Source organism: Medicago truncatula, chromosome 8 (assembly GCF_003473485.1).
Source record: "Medicago truncatula cultivar Jemalong A17 chromosome 8, MtrunA17r5.0-ANR, whole genome shotgun sequence".
Taxonomy (NCBI): domain Eukaryota; kingdom Viridiplantae; phylum Streptophyta; class Magnoliopsida; order Fabales; family Fabaceae; genus Medicago; species Medicago truncatula.
Window position 1 is genome coordinate 27,490,671 of NC_053049.1, and position 23,554 is coordinate 27,514,224.

Below are 23,554 nucleotides of genomic sequence, written 5' to 3' on the forward strand. Positions count from 1 at the left end.
TCGACAGCTAATAAAGATAAACACCTAAAGAAAAAGATACACAATAATGTACATAATTATCTCCTAAGTGGTCCCTATCTGCAATATCATAATTATCTTCTAGTTATTTTGTTGTAGAATAATTATAGTGGTACCTTATCATATATGAGTTAGATAGGGACCACTTAGGAGATAATTATGTACATTATTGTGTGTCTTTTTCTTTAGGTGTTCATTGTTACGCCCTATTTCGATTAAAGCAATAAAACATTTGAATAATAAAATATTCAAGAAATAGATGCTACTTTCACGAATCGAAAATCCAAAGATCGAAAACCAACATGCATGCATATAAAATCTCATCAGTCGCAGCGGATACATAATCATATACATCAAGCATACATGTCACATGATCTCAAAAATGCATAAGCATAAAAATCTCCAAATCCGACACGTGGACAAAATCTCAAAGTGTAAAATAATCCAACAAAGATCTAGAGCTATCAAGTATAATTTCCTTTATTAAGGAGTCATACCATAGATTAACAATTAATTAGCTACAAATACACACAGATTTTAGCATCATTGTAAAAAATAATCTCCATGGTCAATCAATCATAACTGTCATATCATACTAAAACGTGCGTTGCAGGTATGAAAACTCTCTGCTTGTGACCTGTGTGAGATAGCTAGAAACTCTGTTTACCAATCTGGATTTTCACATCAAGATAAGGTAATTGGGAAGAATGTGGGAATTTTATGCTTTTGCATAAATGTATTTATACAAAACGCCAACTATTTATCATCAAGGGATTGATATGTTGTGTTAATTTTTTTATATTTCATTTTAATTAATTTTAAAATATAAACACAAAAACCAAGGTTTCGTGTATTTTGTGAGCGTATGTCTTCATACCAAACAACATCTCTCTTTAGTTATTTGTGCATGATTTCCATTCTTGTATTATATCCTGATTAAGGTTCTTGGTGCTTGTGCAGACATGGAAGGATGAAATGCAATATATTTATGCTGGTCAAGCCACCTTTCCTGAAGATGTAGATCCTTGAAACCAGATGAAAGTCATTGTTCACCCTTTGATATTTAGATGCTTACGTCGGTGATTTGGTGAACTTTCTTTTGATGAGCAACAATTTTGGCAGTGACAAGCCAATGAATGCTATGCTCTCTTGCAAGTCCTGTTTCATATTTCCCCTCAATACTACTACTATCACTACTACTAATGATGATAATGTTGGTAAGCTCTAGAATCAGCACCCATACTATTACTTGGCAGGAAGCAGGAACACTTCTGTAAGTTATTTACGAAGTCAATAGTATTATAGTAGTTAGTAATTAATAATAATGTAGCAATTTTGTTCTTCATCAGTATGAATAGGCAGAGTTAGGGTTTCTAATCCGTTGTAACAAAAACATGAGTGTTTTAAATGAAAGATCCTCTTATGCATTTGTTTATCTTAGATTGTTGCAGAAAGATTTTAAAAACTTATCTGTTATTGACATTTTTAGTGTAAATTGAGTTATTTTTCGCGCGCAGAGACTAACCCCTCGAGTCGGGTAGGACCACAATTGTCGACAAAACTCCCCCTCAAGAGTTTTTCACATTTTGAATCCTTTGGTGTAATTAATGACATTTTAAAAATAAGATTAGAATTTTGGTTGGTTGGTGAAGTAAAATTATCCGAGACATGTTAATTTAGATATAGAATGTTGTTTTACTTCTGCTTGAATTGTTGTTTCAAATCTTGAAATATATTGTGGAGTCAATTGGAGATAGTAATCAAATATACAAATCACATTGTAAAAACATCTTTTTTTTCGCATCTTCCTAGATAAATCTGGGACAAAACTGTTTTTTCTGTAACTGGATGAGTAAAATTTTGATTTTTTTTTTTTTCCAGATGTTTTAAGGTACAATCATTAATGGATCGATTTTGTCTAATATTTCATTTTCAATTGATATTAAAGTTATTTTATTTATTCTCTCTTTCAATTGATATTGAAGTTATTTTATTTAATCTGTTTAAATAGTACTTCCTCATTTTTTTAGTGTCGTATTTGAATAGTAATACTATATTAAGAAAGTGGATTTTTGAATTTTTTTTTTCTCCTATTATACCCTCGTTTTAATCCATCAATAAAATCATATTTTTTGCAGAGGTTTTCTCTTTTCAATAAATTAATTATGTTATATTTATTTCATAACTAACAAATAAATTTTAGTTCATATTCATTTCTCCAATAAATTCCTATTATTTTTAAACACACTGTAACACCCAAGGCTGATGAGGGCTGGGAGTGGTAGTCGGCGTACAAGACACGACAATGAGCGGTTCCCGACAGCTTTGAGACAAACTGAATCACACTGGAATGAGAGTGATTCCAAGGCCGTGCAGGTATGAGACTGTATGGTTGAAGGAAGGCTTTTGGTACTATCTATATCAACAAGATGCATCCTTTTTTGGTAGCCCATTCCGTAAGAACTCCACAGTTAAGCTTGCTTGACTTGGTGTAGTGTTTGGATGGGTGACGTACTTGAAAGTTTTTCGGTAAGCGTGCGAGTGAGGATAAAGTACGCTGAAAAGACTCGTGTTGATTTGTGGGATCAGTCGGCAATCCTAAAAGGCAGTATTTTTGGTTTTTCTCATGAGAAGAGGCAGTATTTTAACAGCCATTTGAATGTGTAATTGAAAATCTAAGTCAACTAGTTCCCACCTTTGGTCTTCAATGCAGAGTAGACTTTTGATGTCATATAATACTTATAATCTAGCTTGAATTATTCTCGATTCGGTCTAGAAAGGTAGAAGGAAGTAACGTTGAAATTAGAATAACTTTATACTTTGCCAATTTGCAAGAACACATGCTTGTACGTATTTTTAATAATCACTATTAAAAATCTCAGTCAACTTATCCTCTCCCATGGGTAGCTGTAATCCCATAAGTAGACTTTTATTTAGCTGTAATCACTTTTTTTTTTGTCAATTAAAGAAGAAGCTGCAGACACTCTTAAATCAGTTCTTCCAGGAGAATATTCTTAAAAAGTTGAAATAAAACTCAAAAGATATAGCATATCATTTTGTAATATAATTGTACACCTTTGGACCGGGTACATGTTAGACGTGTCCTCATTTTTAACATTTAAGTTTTTACAAATTAAAATTAGCCGATCCGATCCTACTTAGTGGGATAAGACTTAGTTCCTGTTGTTTCTAAAAGTTGAAACTAATATTTTAAGTTAAATACTTGTACACCCTCTTTTTTTAATTAACTTTAGAAACTAACCCAATATTTTAAACTCCGTTGATTCTCCTCTTTGCTTTAATTTCTACATATTTTAATGAGCAAAGAAGTTGCATAGATCAACCATCGATCTATATAAAAAGGGAAGTTCTCAAGTGTATAAGGTACAAGAGAGGAGAAACTTCCATATATCCAAACAAGTCATAACCTAGCTATAGCAATTGTAAATGGCAAAATCCTCCTCCTCCTCCTCCTCTACCAAACCTAAACAAACACACGAGGTATTCCTTAGCTTCAGAGGCGAGGATACTCGTAAAACATTCACAAGCCATCTCAATAGTGCATTAAGAAGGTTAGATATCAAGACTTACATAGATGACAATTTAGAAAGAGGGGATGAAATATCACAAGCGCTTCTCAAGGCGATCGATGAAGCAAAACTTTATGTAATTGTTTTTTCGAAAAACTATGCAACTTCAAAATGGTGTTTGGATGAAGTTGTGAAGATACTCGAGTGTAGAAAAAACAAAGGGCAAATTATACTTCCAGTTTTCTATGAAGTTGATCCTTTCCATGTTCGACACCAATTAGGAAGTTATGCCGAGGCATTTGTTAAGCATGAGCAGCGTTTTGCAAGTACAATGAATATTGTGCAAAAATGGAGGGATGCTTTGGGAGAAGCAGCCAACCATTCAGGGTGGGATTGCTCCATCAACAGGTAATTTTTTTTATCATATTAAAATTATTTGATTAGCTATTAGAAAAATAAGATTTTTAAAAAATGAAGTATGTCTATATTTTTTCATATTTGTACAAACAGAACAGAAGCTGAACTTGTTGAGGAAATTGCGATGGATGTGCTGCAAAAGTTGAATCGTGTTTATGTTGGTGACTTGGATCATCAAATTACTAAACTAGAGCAACTTGCACAACTTCAGCTTCAATATTATAAAAGCATAGATACTTACGAAAATCAAGTAAGTCATGAGGCAACGGTTCAACGCATAACTGAACTTAAGATGAAGAGAAGCATCCGCATGCTTCGTTTGACACGTGAGATGCTTTCATACATGAAAGATTCAGAAGCTTATGAAAAACTATTTTAGTTGCATTATAGATGTGCTTCTTCTTTTAGATGTTTATCAATGTATGTGTTACAAGTAAACTCTTAAATTTTTGTTGAGGCATACTATACGTTTGTCTGTTGCTACAAAACGGAGTTAATCTGACATGTGCCAATATGGTTTCGATGTCGGACACCGAACACGACGTCAATCTTAAATGTTCGTCCTACAAAATAAATGAATAAGCATCTGACATTGCATTTCTTATAAGAATTCGTACCCTTATGATATACATAGAAATACATTGTCTTTTAATAAGTGTAAGGATCATCTACAGGTTAGGGTACAACTCCTGCACAATGCAAGCTAAGAAAACCCCTTATACTATACTTTGCTACTCATATGAGGAATTGTGTAATGCAAAACTAGAATCATCCAAAGGTGAATGGACCAACATGCATTTGAAATTTAGTTTTTCTTTGTACATTTCCTTGTGAATTTTTGTAAAAAGATGTCAGTGACGAAGACAGCAACAACAATGCATGATATATAATATATTTTTGTACTTTTGACACAAGATAATGATTCAATGCTTAGGATCTGAAAAGTTCATCTCCATATATGTGGAAAATGATTTTAAGAATAGTGAATTTGAAACACCCATCCTTGTCTTTGACCGTCTTCATCATCATTCAATTAGTAACACCACATCTTGAAAATTATATTAGAGACATTTGAGAAACTTGAAGCTTCTCTAAACTATATTAAAGACATAAAGCTTGAGAAACTTGGTAAGAAAGGAAATATCATCTCACTTTTTGTCTAAGTCGTCGTTCCTTAGACTTCAACAACCTTGAGCTTAAAGTACAAATCAAATTTGATTATAAATGTATCCACAATGATAACAAACATGTCCAACTATATTTTTCTGCACAATTATGTAGCAACCTAGCAACCTAGTAAGTACATAAAAGACAGAAATATTCTTCCCATTCTTACACAATGAGTCAAGACCCTTACTACTATTCTCCTCCAAAGACTGCACCATTAATAAACTTCAAATTAAATTAAAAATAATAATAATAATTGAGAGGGGATACAACATAAATGGATACAGTACACACGATTAACATGCTTCTGTGATGATCCTTATTCACTAGTTGATTTCTTTAAAAGCAAAAGGAAATATATTAAGAAAATAATATGTATTTTAATCTCATACAACAATGTAGACAGTTAAAGGACAAACATTACAAAAGGAAAAAAAATTACATCAGTTTACAAATGAAAATAACTAGATTGTGTTTGCGACAACAACCAAAGTCTTGATTTTGATTAGCGTCGCAATAACATCTGCCATATTGATTCTTGCTTCAGGTGAATCTTCACAACAATTCAGGGCTAAACTAAAAATAGATGACATGTGAGTCAATATATCATCAATTTGGTCCCTAGTTCTTTGGACTAAATTTGAATCCATGACCTCCATAATTGAATTAGGCAATGATCCACTGATCCATGTCTTCAAGCTTAGTTCTGCAACAAACATATCATCTATTGGCTTTCTCCTTGTAAAGATTTCCATTAGCATAATCCCATAGCTGTATACATCTCCTTTCACAGAAACAATTCCTTTTGATCCATACTCTGCATGTTAATACTAGTTATTAGAACCATACTATGTACACATTACTTACAAATATAACATGTTGATTACTAGCGTGTATTGTAGATCCTTTTTCATGACAAAATCAAATAAATTGGTTAGGACTGAAAACGTAAAGAAGAAAATGTTAAGAAGTAAAACAGAAGAAATGACCTGGTGCAAGATATCCAATAGTAGCCAAAGTTTGTGTATGAGTTTTAGATTGTCCTTCATCCATGAGCTTGGAAATACCAAAATCACTAACATGTGCAACCATATTTTCATCCAACAAGACATTGGAAGGCTTTAGATCACAGTGAACCACAGGTATTGAAGAACCATGATGGAGATATTCCAATCCAGATGCAACATCTATCATTATATTTAACCTTTGCAAGAAACTTAGACAATAGTTATTTGAATATAACCATTTGTCTACACTTCCATTTGACATGAACTCCATCACCAATGATTTGAAATCAAGATTTGAACAACTGCTGATAATCTTAACCAGATTTCGATGTCGTAGATTTCTCATGGCATTGCATTCTGCATCAAAGCTCTTTGATTTTGCCTCTGATTGCAAATCAATTACTTTAACGGCAATCATCTCACCATCAAGAAGCTTCCCCTGATAAACAGAGCCAAATCCCCCACTTCCAAGGAAATTACGGTCATTGAATCCATTAGTCGCTTGCACAATTTCATAATAGGATATTCTTCTTGGAGCTCCCAAAGTTGACAAACCCCTTTCAACATTATTTTCATTCTTTCTCCTTTTATTATGTTTTAATAGTATGATGCACGCAACAACCAAAATGGCTGAGACAACTATGGGAAGTATGCATTTCAATATAAGCTTCTTTTCATTTGACCATTTCTGAACTTGCTTACCACATGGAGGTACTTGGAGGCGAGGATCACCGCAAAGTGCATCATTATGCATAAATGATTCAGCTATGAAGTTTTTGAAATGTCCACCATCAGGAATCTCTCCTTGTAATCTATTATATGAGAAGTTGATGTTTTGAAGATACACAAGTGATTCTAAGGATTTTGGAATAACACCTTTTAACATATTTTGGGACAAGTCCAAAGAGATCAAGCTTACCATATGACCAAGTGATTTGGGAATTGATCCAATCAGTTTATTTTGTGCTAAGGAGAGATTCTGCAATGTTTGTAAGGAACTGATGGTTGTTGGAATGTTGCTTGAAATCTGATTTCTTGATAGGTCTAATAGTATAATTGCTCTCAAATTGCCAATCTCAGGTGGAAGATTACCAATGAAGGCATTAGAGGACAAATCTAGCTCTAAGATATCTATGACACTCCAAAGAGAGGAAGGTATCTTAGAGTTCAGACTGTTAGAGCCTATGTATAACCTTATAATAGAACTCATATTTCCCAAACATGTTGGCAAAACACCAGAAAGCTTATTATTTTCTAGACCCAACTCACCCAAACTCTTCATTTCACAAAACTCTTCAATAAATGATCCTTGTAGTCCATTGTGTCCAAGATTCAAATATTGAAGTTTCTGCAACCCTTTGAATGTACCAGGTATTGGTCCACTTATATTATTCCCATGAAGATTAAAATGTAGCAAGTTGGTCATGTTTCCAACTTCTTGGGGAATATTACCATCAATTCCACACGAATCCACTTCAAACTTTTCTGAAGTTATGTTTCCAATTGACTTAGGAAGATTAGATATATGATTCCCTGATAGCTCTAAATATTTCAAATATCTACAATTTGTCAAGGAAGTAAAGAATTGATGAGAATCTTCTATTGTCAATTTGTTGTTATATATGCGAAACGATTCAAGCAATCCTAAATCTCCAAAAGCAATATTGGGTAGAGTTCCACTGAATTCGTTGTCATGCAATTGAAAATGAATAAGATTAGAAGAGTTGAATATGTTATTTGGAATATTTCCAACAAAATTGTTATTATTCAAGTGTAGATGTTGCAGGCTAGGAAGGCTATATCCCGTATTTGATGGAATTGTGCCTGAGAGGCTATTATGTTCAACCTCCAAATTAGTGAGTGATGACATGTTGAAGATTTTGGAAGGAATAGATCCACTTAAGCTATTGTTAGAAAATGATAGTCGCTGAAGTTTATCAAGATAGCCAATCTCCTCGGGAATCGTACCTGAAAATGGATAAGAAACAATGTTATTAAGATGGTATTTCTCGAGGGACAATAAACTATACGACCACTTTTTTCCTTTTTTTTTTTTTTTTTTAATTGCAGAGCTAACACATACTTCATGTCATGTGATAAATAGGATTGAACAATATTTGACACTTTTAGAAAAATAAAAAAAGAAATTAAATTTAAAGATAAAATAAAAAGGTAAAGAGCTAAATAAAAAAAACAATTTGTCAAAAAAAAAAAACATACAACGAATTTGTCTTTTGTGGAATATCACGAATGCTTTTCAACCGTTGGATATTTATTTTTACGTTGGACGATGTTTGGTTTTCATGTGTTTTGGTTTAGCTATCTATTCACGTGTTTACAGTTGGCAATATATAGAAATCCTTATAAAGAAATATTAGAATAAAAAACTTAAAATTTAAACATTATCATTAAGGGTGTAACAGTTTGGTTTGGATCGGCTCTCAGTCAAAAAATGTTCAAACCGATGAAATCTTCATCGGTTTGGTTTGGTTCGGTTTTCACTCCTTTTTAAAAAAGGAACCAAAGCAAACGAATCGGTTTGGATCGGTTCGGTTGATCGGTTTATTTGAAAATACTATTAAAAAAAATTCATATTCTCACAAATTTGTATTTCATGCATAAAACATACGTCATACTCAAATATTTCATGGAATTTGTATTTCTTGTTTTGTTTTTTCATGTTATCTATTTTTCAAACAACTTTTTATAACTAACCTTACTCAATATTTCAAAGGCATAGAAAACGATATATTTTCAAAAGTTTGAAGGCATAAACATGATAAAACTAACGAACATATGAATGATCTCAGCGGTGATGAGGAACGTTGGGATAGATCATGGGCGTGGTTGATGGCTAGGGTTCTTATTTTAGTAGAAATGAAATCGAGTCTGAGTGATGACATGAGATGATGATGGGAGAAAGTGAATGGATTAAGTAGTACTTTATGTTGGGCTTTAATTTTGGGCATACTCATAAGTGTGTGTGTGTGTGAAGAGGGATAATAATAGTAAAATGAGGAGTGATGTTAGCATCGGTTAGATTCATCTGTTTCTTGAATCTCAAAATGAAAAACTGAGAAGCAAACCAAACAAGATCGGTTTTGAACCAAACCAGACAAGGTCGGATACATTTTCGGTTTGGTTCGATTTGGACTTTCAGTTTTATTGATTTTATCCGAACCGCTTACACCCCTAATTAACATAAGGACATATTATTAAATGTTAACTCTCACCAGAAATGTGTAGAATTTTTTTTTTTTTTTTGAACAAGAGAAACGTGTAGAATATTATCTATGTAAAACTCTCCTTTGGAGCTTATTAAATGGGTAGATCATGTAATTTGTAAGTCAAGTAAGTAAAAAGCAAGCTAATATGAAATCAAAGCACCCTTTAAAGAAATAGAAATAGTCATTCTCTTAACGGCAGCTAATTTACACCAATTCAAAATCATGAATGTGTAAGTTAACAACCTATTTGACAAAAAACCTATTTGACACAAAATTTAAATACAAGACTAGTTTTGTAAGTTTACTTTAATTAATTTAAAAAATATCATGTTTTTAAATTCCCCTTTTCGTGGGTTGTTGTTCCTGCTCCCTCTATGTTACTGATATATATTAATCCCATTTTCTTTCTCATATCGTCAATAATTACTTTTTTATTGACGAATAATGGTTTGAGTACGTTTTTTTTTTTTTTAACAAATGGCTTAATACTTGTGATGTTTGATTCCCATTTTTTTTAATAAATAATCAATTTAATCCATAAACTAACACTCTATCCTCAATTTAGTATTTAAACAATTAAAATCCACTAAAATATCCTTAAACAATGAAAAATACATCAATTTAGTTTTCAAACTACCATGAAAAAAACCAATGTTGCTAATTGAGAGAGTAAATAGTTAAATTGACTGTTTCTGCATTTTATTATTTTTTTTAATAATTTCTAACAGCTAATTGAGGGACTAAATAATTATAGGATTAAATAGTTCAATTGATTGTTTGTTCTTTTTTTTTTTTTTTTTTTTTTTTTATATAATTTCTAACAGGAGTTTTTTTAATGGTAAATTTTGTACGTAAATTGTTGTATTAGTTTTTTTTTTCTTTATCGGGATTTAAACCCAATATCTCCTACTTCTTAACTCTTAGTTAAAAATAGTTCAGCCACCCAGATCCCTTCATTTCTAACTTAAGTTAGATTAAATCTTTTTGATTTATCTGGGATGAACCTTTTCTTATCAACTCAGTCTTTTTTTTTTTTATCAAGAATGCTATTAATATTTTTGAACGTTGGACATTATTTCATGATCGATGATGAATATTGTCGGAAGCATTGTGGCTAATAAAAAAAGACTTATTTTTTCACCCTATAGGACTCCATTCAAAAAGGCATACTTCTTGTCGATGAAAATTTGCTTTCATTTCAGTGGCTTTTTCCACGGTGCAACATCTCTCTTCTATCTTTCCGAAATCTATTTCCTAATAATATTTTCAACAGTAATATCTTGTTTCCCTCTCGCTTTTTACTTTGTATCCCAATGGTTTCTAAATGTATAGTTCTTTCTATAGGACTCCATTCAAAAAGGCACACTTCTTGTCCATATGAGGAGCTCTCAACTCGTGTTTTTCAACTCGTGAGAGTACTATTCTTACGGTATTTTGATGAGCGACTTGCGAAAAATACTATATTTCAATCAATCTTTTCAGTGTAGCCTTTTGCAACTATTCTTTCCTTGTGTCCTTCATTGCACACTTTCTAGACATTGGTAGCCTTATGCTTTTTTAGAAGGGTGTCGAGTTTATGTGTTCTATTCTTATCTTTTGTAATTGCTTCTAAGTTTGTGTATGAGAGACATAATAATGTGGATTATCCATTTCCTCAATTTCCTCATAGAGATCTTTAAGTCATCGAGGTGATACTACGTGTGCATATCACGATCCTTTCCCTCCTAATGTCTACAGAAGTGGAAAATTTTGGTAAGCGTGACACTTGTTCAACTTCTCTAAATTTTTCTTCTTCAACGATGAAGACCACATCTCGACTAATTTATATCTTGTTGTTGTTCATTTTTGACAACATGATTCGAGCCATATCAAGAATTGTTCTAATTTTCCTTCCTAAAAAGAATGGTTCGGACCATAATTTGTTCTGTTTTGTTAGTTGAAGCCTAATTCAATTCTCTTTCAGAAACTCTTTAGAAGTTAATCCATATCCTCGGTACGTCCATATAGCTTTTATCTGCAAGCTGGTTCTCTCCATAATAGCTTTGTTATTCTTGAAAAAAAAAAACTTATGATCTCTGCTTCAAGAAATAATCTCGTGTTTTCTTCAAAAATCATTGATCGATCCACATACGTCCACATTTATAAGCTTGAACGACTTCTTGGTGCTTGAACTTGAATCCTTTGGAAAAAGCATCCTAAGCCATATTTTGTTTCAACATCAAACTTAAGCCTCCAAAATTCAACTACCCAAATGGAAGATGTCAAAACCATGACGGATCAATGTTGTAATTTTAAAAATTTCATCATTTTGTTGTAATTTTTTTTGGATAATAAAATTGTGAAAAAATCACTAAAAAAAAGCTATTTAAAATAGTTTTTCATAAAAAAAAAAAAAAAAAAAAAAAACTAATTTAAAGATGTCATTGTAAATAAATATGTGATTTTTACAATGTAAAATTTCGAACGATGAATATTTAAGTTAGAGAATGTTAAAATCTCTTTTTTTAACTTATGCCAAGAAGTGAGTTTGAAATAACTTCCACTATTTTCTAGTAAATTTCCAAAAAATCCATTTTTAAAAATAGAAAGAAAAATTCATTTTTTAAAAATCTATAACAAACGGACCCAGCATCGAAAGTTGAATAATGCAGCCTTCTTAAGTGATTGGATAAGAGGAAGGAAAGCAGGAGAGGGGGTAACGTCTGGAAAAGGAAGAAATAGGTCCCTCAAAGTATATGTACCGTATTATGGTTAACTATGGTTATCTACCAAATATGTTATGGATGTGAAGCAGATTGCAAAGGTGCGTATAATAAAAATACTTCACAACAATCCTTATTATATAGGAGAACATGTATTATAACTTTGATTTTGCCCCACCTTAACACTCATTAGTCAATACAGCCTAAAAATGATTCATTGTGTTAACAAATTGTGCATGGGATTAAATTTATATAAACTGAGGAATCAATTACTCCCTCCGTTCTTTTTTAAGTGTCTTTTTAATGTGAATTTTTCGTTCCTATTTAACTGTCTTTTTGGTATTTTAAGGGTACGATTTATCAATTATACCATTTGTTAATTACTTTTATCTTTTTCAATAAAACTAATTAATGCTATCTATTTGGAAAACTAAAGTTTGTTTTATTTTAAGCAAAGTTTGTTTCTTATTATCTTTAAATTTAAACAAAATTTTGTTATAAACAATGGTTTCAAGAAGAGTTTAAATTCTATAAATAAGATGAGTAGCAATTGTTAAAAATTTTAAGTGTAAAGTAAAAGAATAAATTTGAGAGAAGAAAAATAAAAGACTTCATGAATTATCGCGAACGTGTGAAAGACAAATTGCATGCAAAAGATTGTAAAAAAATGATTTGGGGTTTTTGTTCTAATTGAAAGCTAGATTCATCTTCGCATATAAATATCTTAGATCAATGACAAAATAAATTCTCACCAAGTTTCCTGGACAAACGCCATTACGCAATCTTCTTGAGAGTACGATATGATATACATTTTGTAAACTTAAGCAGCCACAATACCAAAAGAAGCAGTAGGGGTGCCTTTGAGTCATCGTTTACGAAAAAAAAAAAGTAGCACCATTTTGGTTGGAGTCATAGTTGTTGTATCAGCAAAAGGGGTGCCTTGAGTCGTTGTTTAAAATTAACGTGAGTTATCTCACGTAGAAATTAAAACTAGCGTGAGTTAACTCACGTAGAGATTTACACTAGCGTGTGAGTTAAGTCACGCAGAATTAACAATAGCATGAGTTAACATACGTAGGGATATTTTTGTCATTTACTTTAGAAATGAGCAAAAACGTATGGGTAAATAGCAGATTTCTTACATTTATTTCTTTCCGTTTCTTTTTTATTGGATTGGGTCATAGTTAAGTTTCTTTTGTTGTGAAAAAAAAAAAAGGTCATTTTTTTTTGGTTGAAAGTTGGGTGGTCGTAGCTTATTTTTATTTTCAGTGTTCCAAAAGTTAAATTAACTTAATGAATTCTTCAAAAAAAAGTTAACTTAATGAAAAAAGAAATAAAATAATGTTAAAAAAGGGTTATAATTTAAATACAATTAAAAGGGTAAGTTGGTCATTTAATATTCAAAATCAATTAAAAGGCTTATCCAATCACTTTTAAATAAGTGTATCCAAACATAATCAATTCACATCCAACTCACTTTTAACCAAAATCAATTCTCCTAAACTCAATTTTATCAAAATCAATTCTTACTCCCGGCCATACCAAACATACACTTAGACTACACCACTTATTATTTCATTAGACATAACACTTTATTATCCAACTACACACATGTACACACACTTCATTAAATTTAGTGATCAGAAAATTGTGAAAATAATTTATTCTGAATTTTTAATTCTATTTCTTAAGGGTTAACTATACATTTTTTTACGAAAAGTTGTTCATATTAAAGAACATTTTCAATTAAGAGACTATTTTATTTAAGAATATTAAAAGAATATGATTCTAAAATAAAAAGATAAAATTCAATAAAAATAAATAAATGAATGCTTTTTAAATGCTTCTATAAAATGTAAAATAATTGAAAATGATCAATATGCATCTTATTTCGGGTAAATATGTCGAGATAGAAAATAAAACATACCTGTCAAAAAGTTTGATGCTAAATTTATGTATATCAATGATGTGCAGTTACCAATTGATCGTGGAATGCTTCCTTCAAATTGATTGTTGTGTAAATTACAGTTTTCAAGTTGAGGTAGCTGATTGAAAAAATCATTTGGTAAGTTGCCATTCAAATTGTTATAGCTAAATTTGACCACCCTCAAAGAAGTCATGCTGTTAAACGATGGAATTTCACCTGCATGTGTGTAATATTAATATCACATTAAATATTTATTAAGATAAGACATCAAATTTTCTGACTTAACATGTTGTGATCTTGACTAATTTTCTCTTTTTGGACTGGAATTATTTGGTGTTCTGATGCTCTGTTTTTATTTGATTAGCGATTTTACAGGTTTAAGAAATGTATCTGATTTGCTTGTGTCTTCTTGTAATTGAGGATATCTTGTACGTCTTGTGCTTGGTATTGGTGTTAGTAATATTTTGCTAAAAAAAATAAACAGGTAATTGGGATGATATTGCGAGAGTATTTTGACTAAAATATGCTAGTTGGGATTTTAGGAATCAACACTATTTGATGAGCTTCTTTATTGGTTAAAAACGTATGAATGATATTTCGAGAGTATTCTTAATAAAATATGTTTATGCATGTCCTTACTTGTTTTTTCCCTTTCATTTTGAATAAAATTTGAATTATAAATAAAATAGATATATTTATTAACTACTCTATCGTCATCGTCACGGATTGAGATTATTTTTTTCCAAACAAGCGGTGAAAGAATTGAGGATCCTATAAGGCAAATACTTTTAATTTTGTATTTTTACTAAGAAATTCTTTTACGAGGTAAGAAGAGTTATGGGGCTTTTTAGCAAGCACAATAATTTATCTTATAATCAATAGATTATAACTTATAAAATCATATGACTAATTAAAAATGATCTACTTAGTTACCGTTATTTGATTACGAGTTTATAACTAATATGTTTACTGCTTTAAGCTTATCATTTTTTTTTCTAATTTTTACAATTATTGTTTTAATTGGAAAAAAAAAAGTAAACAAATGTGTGTGGTTTGGTTAGCAGTTTTATAGCTTATTGTTTTTGTAGCTTTTCTTTTTTGTTTTGGTTAGGAATTTTGCTCAGTTGTTTCTTGACTATGGTGCTTATAACCGCGGATATATTTGCTTACACTTTTTCCATTCAAATGTGTCATACGTCAAGAGTGGTTCTTTTGGGACAAATTAATTGAATTGGTGTGACACTTATTTTCTTTCATATCATGATTAAATGGCACATGATTTTGGATGAGTGAATTATCAAGTTCATCCTTGAATTTTCACGCATTGGTCAAAAACGTCTTTTAATTATGAGAAATAACAATTTAATCCTTGAATTTGTCAAATGTCATTCAAGTTAGTCCTTCTATTCAACCGGAGTGTTAATGGTGCTAACGTGGTCGTTAACCTTTCACATGTCAGACGCCACATAGGCAGGGACTAATTTGGCCGATAATAATAAACATTTCAAAGGACCATATTGATTGATTTACAGAAAATGTTTTGGTTTTCTTCCCTAACGGCTCTTTCTTCCCCAAATATATAAAACTGGAACTCTAATTATACTATATGTAATCTACACTCCAAAATCACCAAACCTATTAAGAAAAAGTATGAAAATTGGGTGACCATGTGAATATATAAGAAATAATGAATATGGTTACCTTGTAGATTTTCTTGTGTGTGCTAGTACTAAACCTATTATTAAGTTAATGTCTCAAATTTTGGGTCGTTACAACTTTCATAACTATTTTTTTTCAATATGCCCACCCCTCATGATTTCAGATTCAATTTCAATAGTTTTTGGTTATTTTGGAGTGTAGATTACTAATAGTATAATGAGGGTTCCAATTTTATATATTTGGGGAAGAAAGAGCCGTTGCAGAAGAAAGTCAAAACATTTTCTGCATATCAATCATTATTTAAAATGTTTGTTATTATCGGCCAAATTAGTCTCTGCCTATGTGGCGTCTAACATGTGGTTAACGACCACGTCAGCACCGTTAACGCCCCGAACAAAAAGACTAACTTGATTGACGTCTGACAAATTTAGGGATTAAGTTGATATTTCGCATAATTGAGGGATGAATTTGGTCGATGCGTAAAAATTCATGTACTTGATGAATCACTCGATTTTGTATCTAGTAAATAGGCTTATGCACGTGTCATAAAAATTTTAAGGTTTACTTATTTGCAATTTTACCTACCTTGGGGCTTTTATGCTTACACGAATTAAGTTCTATAGAATTTATGTGAACCACCTAGTGATACTGATTTTCATTTTCATGCATTGATTTTATGTTTTAATTTGGACATAATTTTTGTTCATATTTTGTCATGGGTTGATTGAATTCATGTGTTACTAAAGTGATATTTCTGTGGATATTAATTTATTTGATTCAAAATAAGTTTGTCAGTTTTATTTGATTCTTTTTCAAATTATGATGGATTCAGTTCGGCACATTTAATTTATATCTATCGGTCAACGCTTTATACTATCAATTTTGATTGTTTTGTTTATGGAATTATTTTTTTAGAAAAATTTCCTTTACCTAAATGACGGATGATTTTGCTTAATAATTGGTTTGTCTTTTATGCGCTATATGTATGAGATTGGAAAATTGATCCAATTGTTCATTTTCAATTTTTTATCCACATTCTTTTCTATATGACTATCGTTTCTTCTCAATTATTTCAGTGGATTTGAGATTTGATTTATTGATTGAATTTGTTTAAGAGTATGTTTATCATGATTGAATTGCAATCGCATGTGTGGATTCAAAGACAATTTTGAGTAGTCATGTTTAAATCAACATCATTTATCTTTTGTACTAAGGTTTGTGATTTTATGTCTGTTTCTTTGCCATAAGGTTTGCGATTTTGAAATAAATTTAATATCATGGTTGTGATTCATTGTGTATGTGCATCTAATATGTATTTTTTTTTTGTGGGACCACCTCTATTGATTGATTGATGAAATTTTTTTTGTTGTGTGACGAATGTTTTTAATCATAACATGTAGTTTTCTGCCCAAAGGTGGTTATTGCATTTTACAATTAAAAATTGATTTGGGATAAAGTTATTGGAGAATGTTTTGAACTAAGGAATTTGTCTGCCCAAAGGTGCAATTTTCCGAATTCAATACATGATTAACTTATTTGAGGTTTTGACTGGGGTTTTATCCTTAGTTTGTACATTCTGCCCGAAGGTGATTGTACTATTGTATTGGCCTCGTTATGATAGCTTGTTTATTTTTGAGCTATATCTTATTTAATGATATATTTTAATACACTCATGTTTTGTCTCACAGAGTGAATTTCTTTCTCCATGAATAATCGTTTTGTTATGATTTGATTATTCATACTCATTAACTAATTTACATGAGATGGAGTTATCGGAGAATATGATGAACAGAAGAATTTGTCTGCCAAAAGGTGGCAATTTTTCAAGTTCAATGTATCCTCATTGATTAACTCATTTGAGGTTTTGGCTTGGGTTCTTGACCTTAGTTTGTACATTCTGCCCAAAGGTGATTGTACAATTATATTAGACTCGTTATAATAGCTTGTTTATTTTGAGTTAAATATTATTTTATGACATATTTTAATGAATTCATGTTTTTTATCAACAATGAATTTTTCTGTGAATGTTTGTTCTGCTTCCATCGAGATGTTAAACAAGTCAAACTAGAATAAATGGAAGTAAGATTTGGAGTTATCTCTAGGAGAACATGTCTGAACTAAAATAACCTTTTGGTAAGTGGGAGGTAACTCACAAATTAAAGCACCTGACCATATTGGTCTCCATGTGTCTAATGAAAAAGTTATTGGGCATAAAAATATAACAATATTAATCTAGGAGTAACTGTGAAGTCACTGAGAGATGTCACCAAATTTTAACATTCTAGTTTTGAACTTGTTTTGAAAAATTTCTTTCATGTACCTTATTTTAGGATGAATCTTGTTTGTTTTTCTTTGTTGGAACAACTTTGTTTTAGTTTTACTCTTGGAGGTAGAAAAGTAAGTTTGAGATTAAACTCACGTAACTTTGTTTCATCCTTTGTTCATCTATACGTAGATGGTTCATGACTCCCTGGATCTTTTGTTGATGGTTTATATAAGTTGTCTTTGACTTCACATAACCTAGCTTCTTCTTTCGTCGTCAAAATTCTTTGTTGCTATAAGGTCTAATGTTGAGGAAGACATCCTTTACTTTATGACATAAGCACTTGGATAATATTTATTGGTGAAAGGCCTGTGAAATTAATCCAAGTAAATATTCTACCTTTTTTAAAGTTTGATCATCCAGGTACTTCTGTGGATTGCATTAGAAGCAAATTTACAAAGACCAAAGGTTAGAACTAGCATTTCTGAACCCTTAGAAATTGTTGAAATTGAAATTAGTGGCTCTCAACTACTATAATTTATGGTAATAAATTATTTATTACATTCATTGGCTTCCTAATTTTGACGTTAATTGTTCTTTTAACCAAATGACTTAGATTCATTGTTTTCAAGAGTCACTTTGAATAACATGAATATTGTGAATTCTTTTGGTGCATTAGGTTAGTGGGAGTTTGAATTTTATATTACCAATTTTGTGATCATGGGATTTTCTTTCACTTATTTTCTTTGATATATTGATGTGAAATTTCATTCAATTTAAATATTGATGATGAGATGAATTCATGTATATTTCAAATATCAAATGTGAAACAACAGAAAACCAGTCCCATTCTCTCTCTAGAAATTGCAAGCTCTCCCTTCTCTCTATAAACACTTCCATCGTCCATCACCTTTTCTCACCTCCCACCCACATCAAAATCTTTTCTAATCACCATGTAGATATCTGAGAAAGGTGCATAGTTTGGAAGACCATGTCTTCACTATCGCACCTTCTTCTTGCCCTAATCGGGTTGTTATTGGCCGTCGTCGTTGATCTTTGTCCCTTTTCCTGCGGTGGTCGTCGTTGATCGTCGTCGTCGTCAGTTATTGGGCCTTTTCCTGCGGTGGTCGTTTCCCACTCTCCGGCGTTATCTCCTTTCCGCCGCTACAAGAGTTGTGATGGTGGGTGTCCCTTTGCCATCACTCTAACTATTCTGCTCATTAATGGTTTGCCCCATCGAAAACCCTAAGTTCCGGAGCATGTGAAAGGAAAAGGAAGACACTCTTGTCTCAAATCTCGGCGAATCTGTGATCATGGTTTTCAAGTAAGTGTGTTCTAATTTCATATAATAACTCGATCTTGATGAATAAATTGTTTACGATTGCTTGCTATAGTTTCATTTTTCAGACTCCTGCTTTCTATGATAAAAGCTTAGCTTAACTTTTTAATATCTGTTTAATTTTCTATTTAATGTCATTAAGAAATTATTTGGTGATACCGTTACATATTTTTTAATAACCTAACACGGTTTTTAATGGTGGGAACGCATGTTGTTTCTTTGAAGAATATTTGGTTAATGTTTAAGATGCGAATGAAAAGAAAAACATTGTAAAATTGATATTTATATTTTAATTTTCCTCTTCAACTTCAAGTTTACATTTCAATATCAAGAAAACATCTTATGTCTCTTACCAAACCAATTTTTCAAATCCATACAAGGATGAAGATGGAATAGAGGAATATTAGAAACTAATTTTATATTGACAGAGTAAATTTGAAAAATTATTGGACATGATATAATTTTGGCTTAAAGATATAGTTCGTCTCTTATGTTAATGGGTTTTTGGTTTTCATCCATGCATTATTTTTTTTTATTTTTAAAACACCGTAAGTTACAAAAGTTTTGAATTTAGTCCATGTTGTCAATTGTTATTAAAAAAATTTGATTTTACAAACAAATGATGATGTGGCAAAAATTTGGCTAAATCATAAAACCGAGGATCAAACCAAAAAAAAAATCATAAATCGAAACGACAAAAAAAAAAAAAAAAAACTCAACACTTGTCTTAATTGAAACGACAAACAAAAAAAAAAAAACTCAACCGAGGATCAATTTTTTCTAATTTTTATAACTGTTGTCTTAATTGAAAAAAAAGAGTAAACAAATGTTTTTCATTTAATTTCATATTTATAATAAGTTAGTTGATAACTGATAGTAGATGACTTATAAGTTAATTGAACCACTAATTTTATTGGTTGTTTTACCAAATAGTGCTATGATGCCTCAAATGCTCTTTTTGTTCTTTATATAAGACCAGTGTGTGGTATCTATTACATCTTAAACTAAAATTTCAATATTATAGTGATGATAAATTGGAAAGAGATATATAGTTTTATGAAAATTTACAAAATAATTGGATTGCTCCCAATCTTAACTTATTGTGTGATATGTTTTAGAGGCAAAAGGGGATTGCGGCCAATCTTAAATTAAATCTCATAAATATGGATTTCGCAAAACCTGGACACTTTCATCATTAAACATATACTACTATAGAGAAACCAGTATAACAAACAGATAGTAAGGGTCAATGAAAAAATCTTACCTGAAAGCTGGTTATCCATAAGGGACAATGATATTAGCTGTGTAAGATCACCCAATATCCCTTTTGGAATTTCACCTGTAATTCAACAATGAAAAAAGGGAAAGACAAATACTTAATCAGGATAGTTCAAACACCCAATCAAAATAAATAGTTAAATACTACCTTCATTACTGAAAACAAAATTGTCTTATTTTATAAGTTGTTTTACAATATTAATATGAATCTTTAATAATATTTTATATTTCTTTCATATTATTTACCATTTATTACTTTTTTTCCTATATTTTATAACATATCTTTCTCAAAGTTATAACAAAGTGTAATTTTGTATAATAACTTATAATCTCTTTATTTCATACAACATTAATAATATTTTTAATTTTATATGAAATTATCAAGGGACTTGAAATTTAAAATGGGTATTGTAAATGATAGTACAAACATTAAGTTTTAGTTTAAACTTACATCTTTTACATCGAAGATATGATTGTACTGTCCATGTTAGTTTTTTTTTATTGACAAGTGTCCAAGTTAGTTATTTGAGTTCCTTATTTTTTATATTAAAATTTTGATTAGGAAACAGACATCCCATGTTGATCTAGGAATGGTTCATGAGAAACAATAATCTCATTTAATGTAAAATCTAAGAGTGCATCAATGTGAGTTGTCAATTGATCTTGGAATGGTTCTTCAAATTAATTGTTGCATAAAGTGAGATTTTCAAGTTATGGAAGCTGGTTGATAAAATCAGTTGGGAGACTTTCATTTAAATTGTTATCGTCTAATCTAACATCCCTCAAGAAAGTCATGTTGTTAAGCGGTGAAATTTTACATGCATATGTGTAACTTTTACATCTAAGTATTATTGTACTTTTACATCATGTATTTTTTATTATGAGATAGAGACCAATGTAAGGTCATTGAGAACCAATAATTTCATTGAAAAGTTACTATAAAATTCAAGTATAATCTAGTAATTACATATATAACCGTAGACTAACATCCAAGTACATTTTGTATGAACAAAAAATCTAACCATCCTATGGACCAAAATTTATTTTTCTTTATATTTTAAGCAACAGAAATAAACCTTAACTTGCTCAAAAAATAATAAAATAAACAAACCTTAACAAAATCTATAAAGCTGGAATTTCTAATTTTTTTCTCAATTCAACCATAGAAATAAGAATTTTTTCTTAGATTGTTTTTTTTAAGAAGTTGAACCAACCAACCGAAATTGACAAATTGAACTTGAAATCTTAAATAAAGTTAAGAGAAGCACACCACCAAACTTATAAAGTTGTATCTTTTTAATCATAAATAAAAACCTTTATATATACTTTCATTTCATCTCTCTATCTTCTCATACAACATTGCTTTTTCTATCGTCAATCATCGCCACTTCTCTTCTCAATTGTGGTCTCTTTAGACCTTCAGTTCACTCACAATTGTCCGGATAAAGTGACAACAATTTTAAGGGTGTAGAATTTATATGGTAAAACATTTTTGGCATTGTAATTTATGGGCAAAATGTCAGAATTGAAAGAGGAGTTGAAAAAGAAAGAGGATGCAGCAAAGGACAAAATATCAAAATTGAAAATAATAATAAAGTACTTGGGTGGTTTTATTGAATTCTCTTGGGTTATATATATAGGTTGTTGTTTGTTTTAGTCACAATAATGTTTGCTTGTTGTTTACGTTGGGATGTTTATTTATGTTGTTTAGAAGAATTATACAATTGGTTACAAGTTAGGGTTCATGGTTTTTAGCTGAATTGAAAATCGAAGTACTACATCCTTTGGTCTTTGGGTTGTAAATGTTGGATAAAGATGAAATTTTAGGGTTCACGGTTTTTATTTATCAAACAATTTAAATTTCTGGTTTTTAGAATTTTTTTTTTTTTTTTGCTTATTTAGTTAGATTTTAATTGGAACTTACTATTAATTATTGAATATAGAATTTACAAGTATTAAAAAGTTTAAGTTTAATATGTGGATTCAATTTGTGTAATGTCACATCAATATTTTATATTGTACAAGATCATAAGTTGGAAAAATTAAAGGAGCAAAATTGCGAATTTAGAAATGAAGGACAAAAATCCATAAATCCAACAAAAAAGGGGAGAAAAACTAGCAAATTAATGTACATATAGTTTATTATTTATTTTTATATAACAGTAAAAACAATTGTAAGACATAAATGTTATATTAATAGAGAAAATTTGTATCCAAAAATAATTTAATAAAAAAATTTACTTATAAATGTTGATAGTTCTTTGTTAGAAAGTTTTATAATGGACCCGTTTGTTATAACTTTTTTTAAAATAGATTTTAGTAGTGTAATATGTTTGTTGCACTTTTTTTAACAAAGAAATTTTTAAGGAAAGTTTCAAATGAAAAATTTGTTTGAATAACTTATCTTAAAATGTAATTCTAAAAATTTCATCATTTTGTTGAAATTTTTTTTTGATAATAAAATTGTGAAAAAATCTCTAAAAAAAATCTATTTCAAATAGCTTTTCATAAAAACCATTTTTAAAGATGTCGTTTTGAAAATATATGTGATTTAGTTAGTGTTTGATAATCACATGCTATTGTTTCATTTATATATAATAATTTGATGTATTACAATTGGACCGTCATAATATTCCTAAGGACCTAAAGGACCTCCAAAAGGGCTTCTTAGACTCTCAGAAAGGACTCAGCGCCCTTGAAGAAAGCCCCAAGGCCCAAGGCGCAGAAGCCGCCTTTCTAAACCTCTAGAATCTTCTAGAAACCGCCCAAAAGGCCTAAATACCCCTATTACTTGGAGACTAAGCAACCGAAGCCCAAGCCCATAGAAGACTATAAATACCACCCTTGAGAACACTCTCAAGCATCCAATATTCAGTCTAAACCCTAATAGACGATTCTTAACCCTATAATCCTTATTGTACTTTTTCTGCAAGTACAACAATAATTTCATATTTTGTGATAGGTCAATTATTTAACCATACTGCTTCTTTATAATTTGGAGGAATAGGAATAGCTAACTA

At 30.6% G+C, this 23,554-nt stretch overlaps 2 protein-coding genes and 1 long non-coding RNA gene across 3 annotated transcripts in view; 2 read left to right on the top strand and 1 right to left on the bottom strand.

Moving 5' to 3' along the window:
* The first annotated feature begins 576 nt into the window (after positions 1–576).
* LOC120577324 (uncharacterized) lies at positions 577–1,458 on the top strand. The gene is made up of 2 exons (XR_005643377.1): positions 577–712; positions 979–1,458. It is a non-coding gene; the product is annotated as an uncharacterized lncRNA (long non-coding RNA).
* A 1,875-nt stretch (positions 1,459–3,333) lies between these two features.
* Positions 3,334–4,518, top strand: LOC120577321 (disease resistance protein RPV1). The gene is made up of 2 exons (XM_039828496.1): positions 3,334–3,956; positions 4,059–4,518. Exons 1-2 carry the CDS (start codon positions 3,466–3,468, stop codon positions 4,342–4,344), a joined length of 777 nt encoding a protein of 258 aa, XP_039684430.1. The 5' UTR covers positions 3,334–3,465; the 3' UTR covers positions 4,345–4,518.
* Positions 4,519–5,353: 835 nt separating this feature from the next.
* The window catches only part of LOC25502826 (probable LRR receptor-like serine/threonine-protein kinase At3g47570), a 29,088-nt gene continuing 10,887 nt past the window's right edge, over positions 5,354–23,554 (bottom strand). Inside the window, exons 3-6 of the mRNA XM_039828493.1 lie at positions 20,521–20,595; positions 13,996–14,211; positions 6,122–8,107; positions 5,354–5,949 (exon numbers count right to left, since the gene is read on the bottom strand). Of these exons, the coding sequence (XP_039684427.1) occupies positions 5,597–5,949; positions 6,122–8,107; positions 13,996–14,211; positions 20,521–20,595 (2,630 nt within the window). The 3' untranslated portion in view covers positions 5,354–5,596. The remainder of the gene's footprint in view (positions 5,950–6,121; positions 8,108–13,995; positions 14,212–20,520; positions 20,596–23,554) is intronic.